Source organism: Lactuca serriola, chromosome 8 (genome assembly GCF_051521515.1).
Source record: "Lactuca serriola cultivar US96UC23 chromosome 8, Lser_US96UC23_V15, whole genome shotgun sequence".
Classification (NCBI taxonomy): domain Eukaryota; kingdom Viridiplantae; phylum Streptophyta; class Magnoliopsida; order Asterales; family Asteraceae; genus Lactuca; species Lactuca serriola.
The window spans coordinates 163,016,409-163,025,146 of record NC_136415.1 but is presented as its reverse complement, the minus strand read 5'-3'; the positions used below and the strand labels follow the sequence as shown (position 1 = coordinate 163,025,146).

The 8,738-nt window shown below is 28.7% G+C and overlaps 1 protein-coding gene across 1 annotated transcript; it reads left to right on the top strand.

The window, feature by feature from the left end:
• Positions 1-3,642: 3,642 nt before the first annotated feature.
• LOC145070120 (uncharacterized) lies at positions 3,643-6,803 on the top strand. Its single transcript, XM_079017067.1, has 2 exons — positions 3,643-3,892; positions 6,479-6,803. Exons 1-2 carry the CDS (start codon positions 3,782-3,784, stop codon positions 6,704-6,706), a joined length of 339 nt encoding a protein of 112 aa, XP_078873193.1. The 5' UTR covers positions 3,643-3,781; the 3' UTR covers positions 6,707-6,803.
• The last annotated feature ends 1,935 nt before the right edge of the window (positions 6,804-8,738 follow it).

The following is an 8,738-nucleotide window of genomic DNA, read 5'->3' as shown; positions in this document are numbered from 1 at the left end:
GTGTATATATTAAAGAATCATAAAGTTAGCATCGAGGTCCTAACTTAAAAGTAGCCTTCTACCAAGACTCGACTGTTATGAAAGCAGTCTTCTACCAAGACTCTACTGTTATGAAAGCAGTCTTCTATCAAGACTCTAGCAGTCTTCTACCAAGACTCTACTGTTATGAAAGCAGTCTTCTACCAAGACTCTACTGTTCCTTTGTCAACTGAAAAGTACGTTCTCCCTAGTTTATAACCTATCTCGAATAGAGAATAGATTAACCTTCAAGTGTTACTGACACTTTATGAAAGTAATGGGAGAAATGAGTACCCTGATGTCGTTTATAAGGACATACGGAGGTACTATCAACCTAAAAACATATTTGCTTTTATTACGCTCATAATGTGAATGCTGGAACCCTTACTAACCGCTCTCATGTATGGAGATTGAGGGAACCAAACGCGACCCGAGCAAATCCATGCAAGCCGTGTAATTCACATTAAAGTTAGATCATGTCTGCGTGTTGTCATGCTATAGCAAATTAATTTGTTAGTTATGTTCTGTTCTGTTCTGTTCTGTTCTAATATTGACTCTTTGTGTGCTTCATTGTACTAGAAGTAATGAATAGCATTCTCCTAAACTATACCTATAATATTTTACTAATGCTCTAACTGGACTGTCACTGAAAAGACTCATTTATCTACAAAGTTATGCTTATACATTAAAATGGAGTTTTGTATAACTATAAAGTAACATAACCTTTAGAAGAGTTTTGAAATGTTTTAACAACTTATAAATAACATAAGTAACATTTTGAAAGATGTTTATAACAAACATTTACACAATTATCATTGTGTTCAACTTGTATTCCCCCACTTAAACAATTAAAATAGTTAAAAGATTCATTACGGGGTATGAACTCACCTGATGTGGGTGATTCAAACGGGGTATGCGCGTACGGATGAGAAGTTCCACGAATGAAGTCCCGAGACACAGTAAGTCCTAAATGAGATATAAGGACACATATTGACATGAATATAGTGTTTATACACAACTATATGAAAGATAACACCTTCCGGGACTAGGAAACACCTTGGCTAGGTGTTGGAATCACATGTGATTCAACAAAGGGAAGTGAAGTGGCACTAAATGGTGTTTACGGTTTTGGAAACAACTCCACTTGAGTTTACGGTGGTAAACCCATGAGTTTACGGTCGTAAACTCATGGTACCTTGACCATGTGGTGGTTTGAAGTTCTAGAAGTCCTTTTGAAGCATCCTAACTTCAAGTTTTAGCCTTAGGAAGTGATTAGGGCAACATATCACCCCTTTATAGGGTTTACGGTTTTGGACCATATGAATTTGAGTTTACAGTAGGAAACTCAAATGGTTTATGGTCAAATGAAGTTTTCAAGTCCTAAACACTTCTAGGTAAAGATCTAGGCTAGTTTCAAAGCTTAAGGAATGAGTTTGGGGCATCAAAACATGTCTAAGAGGGGTTTACGGTTTTGGGAGATCCCTAAACCATAAACTCATATATATGGGACATTTTTGTGGTCTTCATGTGCTAAAAACATCCAAGGAAGGTTCCATGTTTGCTTCTAAGGTTTGGCTAGAGTTTAGGGGCACTTTGGCACACTTAAAGCACTCTTTTTTGGGTTTACGGTCCAAGGAGATTCTTGGACCGTAAACACCTCATCCTTGTGATATTTGGGTGTTTTCTTGAGGCTTTTATGGTTTAAACATGTTAGGGGTTGTTGCTATACTTGTTCCCAAGGTCTAAAAGGACAAAAGGCACGTTTAAGCCTTACTTTTAGTGTTCACGGTCCAAGAAGATCTTGGGCCGTGAACACCTTGTTCTTGGGGAAACTTGATGATTTCTTGATGTTTAACACTTGATCTAATGATAATAGGGCTAGAAACACTTACTAGTTGAAGATCTTGAAGAAAAACGGGATGCTACTTGAGAGAGAAATGGCTCTAGTCTTTGGAAATGTGAAAAAGTGATTAAAATAACTAAGTCACACTTATATAGCCTTTTGGGTTTACGGTCCCAATACCGTTCTGGACCGTAAACTTAAAACTCTTGAAGTTTTGGGCATGTTTTTCTACTTAGTACACCCTAGGGTATCCACTCTCCTGATATCTCTTGAAGCACTAACTTTAAACCACTCAAACTTATTCCAAAATGTTTGAAACTTAGCAGAAATAGTTTTAATTCATATTGAAGTGAATGGTTGAACAGAATGGAAAGTTTTGGGTTGTCACATATATATTCCAATAGAACATCATAAAACATCAATAAATATATTTGAAAAAACGTAAAAGAAATTAAGAAAAAAGAATATCTAAACAAAACGTTAAAAAATATTAGTGAAAAAATATAAAAGAAAAAACTTAAACAATATATTCAAACAAAACCTTAAAAATATCTAAATCCTGAAATATATAAATAAATTAAGTAAAAACAATAATAAATAATATAGAAAATTACATAAATGGTCCCTATGGCAGAAACAAATTAAATAAATGGTCCATATGATAGAAGGACAAAGGACAATCTCTGCAAAATTTAGAGACCATAGAGACTATTTGTGTAAAAAATTCGTCATAAAGATTCTAATTGGTCAATTTTGTCAACCAATGGTGAATCTTATATAAGGCTAGGGGGGCTGTGCCCCCCCCCCCCCCCCTGATTTTTTTTGGTGGAAATAGTCCTTATACTTTAAGATTTATATATATTATGCCCAAAAATATAAAATTTTGACTATGCCTCCTTGTTCACCAATTTTTATACAAATTATATTTCCGCCACTGTTGCCAACCATGAGGACCATTTATGTAATTTTGTCAAAAACATATAAATACTAAATTTATTATAAGGCCAAAACATAAAAAAAATTTATAGAGTTTTCCTTTAAATAAATTTAAATTCTATAATAAATTAATTGTATAAAATTAAAAACTTGAATTATATACATAAGTTTCCTTTAAAAGGTTTGCTTGGTAAATTGTGTTGAAAATTAAACAGAAAGGTTCTAATTTTTTAATTATAATAACAAAATAATGCTTGAAACAATTTCAAAGACTTTTGATTCCGGTTAAAAATGACATGTGAATGGTTGTATTCAAAAATCACCCTCTTAACGCAAGTGTTTTAGAGTTTTTAGTTTCTAGCGTTTGACAAAATGTTACGTTTTGAATAAAAAACTTTGTTTAAACAAATCGCTTCAAATATAAAAGTTATCTCACATAGCATTTAACAAAACATTACTAGCTACCAACTACATGGTATCAGCTTTCATAAAAGTTATCTCACATAGCATTTAACAAAACATTACTAGCTACCAACTACATGGTATCAGCTTTCAACTATCAGCTATTTTGCCTAACGACCTGTTAGTTATTTCATTAAATAATATTTAATTAGAAAAGATCAAAAGAATATTTATATCCATTCAATAGTCAGTTGGTTTATTAAATAATATATAATTAAAATATACGTTTTATTTGAAAAACTAAAATTATTAGTGCATAGTGTAATGATATGAAATTTTAATTTCCACTTGTTAAGTCGTCCATTTAAATCTAGAATGGGAAAACAAAATTGCTGGTCGTGCTTAGGTGCCTTGCCAACCCTCCCCACTTCAAATTTCATCATCACTCATCAGTCTTCATTTCTTCAATCCCTCCATCTATAAATAGAACGACAAACCTCCCCACTTCCATGGCTGAAATCTAGAAATATCACAAACCAGAGAAAGAGAGAAGAACCTCATACAGTCATACACTCTGCCAAGATGCCTTGCGTCCAGATCTCCACCAACGTTTGCCTCGACGGCGTTGACACCGATCCGATCTTCTCCGAAGCCACCAAAGCCGTCGCTGAAATCATCGGCCGCCCTGAGAAAGTAACTCTCTCTCTCTCTCTCTCTCTACTGACACAGTGTGGGAGAAATGTTCTTCTCCAACATATTTGGGAAATTTTTATATGATTTACTTCGATTATAAGGATTTATTTAACTTTCATTTCTTCAATTTACTGAAACTCGGAGATGCGATTCTTATCGGAGCTTGCTTGATTTGATCATTTGAACATGAGATTGAAATTTTGTTTTTTTTTTTTTTTTTTTTTTAAGTTCAATCTCGTAAATATATCATCTGGAAACCGATGAAAATCATTGTTTCGTTTTAGTATCAAATCAAGATATACTTATGATTATGAGGAAAATTAATACGTAATTAATGAAGTTATTTATCAATTATTTTCAACTATTGGTTGATGATCAAACATGCAAAGCTTCTGAGAAATGAATTTTTGTGGGAGATGTTTTGAATTTTAGGTTGATATCGATAGGGCTTCAAACTGATTTTTTTTTTGGGTGCAATTGCGTCAATCTTTGAAGATAACTATCATATTTTTCTCCGTATGACTGTTGTTGATATTGATTTTAATTTTATAAAATTGTTGTATTTTGTTTTTATTATAAAATAGGAATTGTCATCATTCATAAAGGCATTTTTAAGGTTTATGAAACTATTGAATTTATCATATCTTCTATTTGATTTATATTTGAAATTTAATTCACTTGTTTTTTTCTATTGAATCATAAAATACAATCAAATATGTGTATTTTTTTTTTATGAAAAGTAAAAGTCAATAATATTTTCCCCTTCTGGGAACAATGCAGAGAAATGGTCCAAAGAAATCAATAATATTTGATATTGATGTATTTCTAATATATATATTGATCATTATATTTTGTGAAATATAATACATATTTTTTTGTTATATAGTTTTAATAAATCAATTTAGTTTTTTCAGTGACTAATATCATAATCATAAATCATAAAAAATTAATAAAGAAAACTAGAATATTAATTACACGTTAATATTTTAGTAGAAGATATATGAATAAAAAATTAATTTACTTTTATGCAACCACCATATTTCAGGATCCAAAAACAATAAAACAATGCTTTTTTTTTATAAATGATATTTTCTGTGTCATAAACATAAAACACAAATAAAGTATATATATATATATATATATATATATATATATATATATATATATATATATATATATATATATATATATATATATATAGTACAAAATTAAACATTTTATTTGTGTTCCCACATAACTTACGGGATGATAGGACCATTTGTAAAAAAACAAACAGAATATATTATGTCAAATGAAAACATTTATATATTTTTGGAAAAAAAAATTAAAACATATTAAATAAATATCACATAACATTGAAAAAATTATATTAAATCAAAGAAACAATTTGTTTGATAAAATTGAAAATAACATAATATCATTTATATCCCATATTGTTATGATTTTAAATATTTAACGTCATCTTTTTAATAATTCATTTTATTAAAATTAATATCTCGTTCTATTAAACGATCAAAATCAATTAATACAATCAAGACACAAAAATATTAAAATTATACTAAAAAACAAGAGACGTAACGAAAAAATATTATCTTCATAAAAAATATTTATATTTATATATGATTTTTTTTAATCTATAATTTGTGGGACAGTGGATGAACCCCAATTTTAGTATATGTTTGAAACTTTGGATCGGGTTTAAACTTTATAGACCCAAAAAAAAGCCGTTCATTTATAAAATAATAAAATACTACTATATAAATTTGTAAAAATATGAAGTTTTTTAACAAAATATTTAATCTAATCTAACAAAAAATTTGTTTTATAGCTACTTGTTTAATAATCTAAAATACTTTAAATAAAAAAATATACTATGTAAATAATATGTAACAACTACTTTTTATGATAAAAAAAATACTACTTTATATGAAACAGATAGTTAAGATTAACTTTTTGAAAAGATTAAAGTTGAATATTCTAAACTTATCCCAAACTACTTTCTATGATAAATAAATACTAATTTATTTGAAACAGATAGTTAATATTAAATTTTTAAAAAGATTAAAGTTGTAAAAAAAATGATTAAATTTGAATATTCTATAATTATCCAACAATGATGAGATGCATGTTTTAAAAGAGGTAATGTCTCCTCTAAGTTGGTATGGCATTATTGGTTAAATCAAGTGGACATTATTTTATTTTTTAATTTGTCACTTGATTTTACGTAAAAAAAAAATTATGTAATTACGTTTTAGGTAACAAAATTATTTAATTATTTGTAATTTAATTAAACTTTTAAAATAAAGTTACACTGATCTCATAATATTCTTAGTACCCGATATAAAGTAAAATAACGCACATATAATCATAACCTATAAAATCATGTAACATGTGGAATACGTTATTGATAAATGCTTAGATAATATTCTTTTGACGAATTTGAACAAGATGAAAAGGTCAACTTGTGGGTGTAACATAATCTTGATTTAAAATTGATTAATTAATATCTCATTTAAATATTGTATTTTGTGGACTTCATTTTGGATTATTAAATTTGGATTTTATTTTTTAAATTATTTGTTGTAGTTTGTGATGGTGATATTAAAAGGGTCAGTGGACATATCTTTTGAAAGGAACAAAGAGCCAGCGGCATTTGCGGAAATAACAGCAATGGGAGGAATTACTTCTGAAGTAAAAAAGAAATTAATATTTCAATTAGGAACAATTTTACTAGAAAAATTGGCAATTCCAAGAACAAGATTATTTGTGAAGGTTTTTGATACTACAATGGCTACTAAATATGCCAGACTCTAGTTGTTATTTGTATGTGAAATGATCAAATTTGGTGTAATTTATGATTTTTATTGTATAAGTTATAAAACTATAATATAAATTATGTTCGATTTGACCATGGAAATGTTAAGAAAAAAAAAAAGCTTTTTCGTTTTGATAATTGGTTATAAAAAATATATATATATATATATATGTATTTAACAAGTTTTAGAAATACAATGTGAGTTTGAATAATGATAATGAGAATACAATTATGGGTACATGTTATGTATAACATATATTGCATGATTTATAGAATGTTAATACATATTATGTTAGATTTAAACATGAAAACTGTAGAGGAAATGGGGTTTTAAGTTTTTGCAATTTATATTTCCCTCATTTCTATGAAATTTTAAGAGTATATTTTATATTTCCTTGTTTGTTGGATTATGAGGTGACATGCAATAGTTTTAAGGGGCAAAAGATAATGAATTGAAGTTTGGTGATTACTATTTGATGAAAAGTTGTCAAAGTGACATGATGATCCTTATAATGGAATAACATACTAATTAGTAAAGAAAATTTGATTGAAGGGTCCAAGTTATGGCTGAGGGTTGACCTTATTGTGGGGTAGGAGTAGCATTATTGTTTTATTTTTAAAACTATACTCTTAATCAAATAAGCTAGGAGAGTATGATGTATACAATTGCATACTTGCATGTTCTTCAAGTCATTGCATGCTTTGCTTTCCTCGTATGCTCTTGGTCCTCAAGCTTCATCTTCTCAGCAATTTTCACCAATCACCATTTTCTCAAGCTCTTGCTTTGACAAATCTTTCACTAAGATTGGTAACAGTAACTTTTCCGGTCCTACCACTGGTTACTACCTTATATGTAACTGTAAGGATATCATTATCATCTATGTCTCTGCAGTCTCTTTCTTCGTGGTCAGGACCATTGATGAAGTTTCCTCAATAGAAAATTGTCAAAATTGTCACTCGTTACTCTTGTGGGTAACCACAATTTTTGGCACCACGCTATATGGCATTAGCTTTATGTCTTCTTGCACCATGACATCACTTATTTTTTTTTTCCAAATTTTAATCTGGAGTCTACAGTACAAAATTACATTTCGAAATGTTTAATATCACATATTTTAAAGAAAACGTCTGTTTTTTATACACGAATAGGATCTATGTTCACTTGTTAGATTTAAGTAAAACATGATTTTTTTTTCGAAATTCCGGAATTATTCATCGGATTTTAGACTTGTACTTGAAATTCAGTATTTATTTTCTTTTTGAAAACCGAAATTTCAATCTGGGATCCGGAATAAAATATACCTTTTTGTCAGAAAAATTTTTTATTTTTTCAAATGTTCATTTTAGACCAAGTGAATATTTTTACTAAAAACAATTTTTTTGGTTTATTTTTTCAAATAAACATGAAATTATGGTTAAATTACTTAATTTACTTTTCTTTTATCACCAATCTTCTTGGAGTTTTATTTCAAGACACAATACTTTACAAAAATATATACCAAATCCTAATAGTTTTAAAGATAACTACCAAAACATAGTAAATTAATTTTGTTGAGTTATATTATTTCCTTTCAAAAAAATTTAATCGTTTTTAACTTCACCACCTTCACCATGGAAGATGACTACCATAATATTTTTTTTCCGACAATCATCTTTTTCAGTTAAAAGACCCAGACAAAAGAAAAAAAAAACAAATTTACGTAATAACAAAAGCAAATTTACTTCGAAATTGCTAAACCATGTGGAAATATATTATATTTATAACGTCTCAAAAATACTAATAAGAATTTCATTTTTCAAACACCCAAAAGATACAACCAATTATTCCAAAAACAACCACATTATAAATATTCTCAACATTAGAGTAAATCCAAATAACAGTGCGAAATAAAAATCAATGGGATATCGTGCGATCACGTCGAACCCTTCCCTTTGGAACCAAAAGTACATGAAATGTTTTAACCATAAAACCGTAAGCACAAAGTTTAGTGAGTTCCACAAAATACCACATACAATACATAACATTGGGTT

Excerpts from the sequence above, each read along its gene's own strand:
- LOC145070120 (XM_079017067.1), top strand. The coding sequence starts at position 3,782 with ATGCCTTGCGTCCAGATCTCCACCAACGTTTGCCTCGACGGCGTTGAC. Across the intron at positions 3,893-6,478 it reads TCATCGGCCGCCCTGAGAAA|TTTGTGATGGTGATATTAAA; the intron begins GTAACTCTCTCT and ends TATTTGTTGTAG.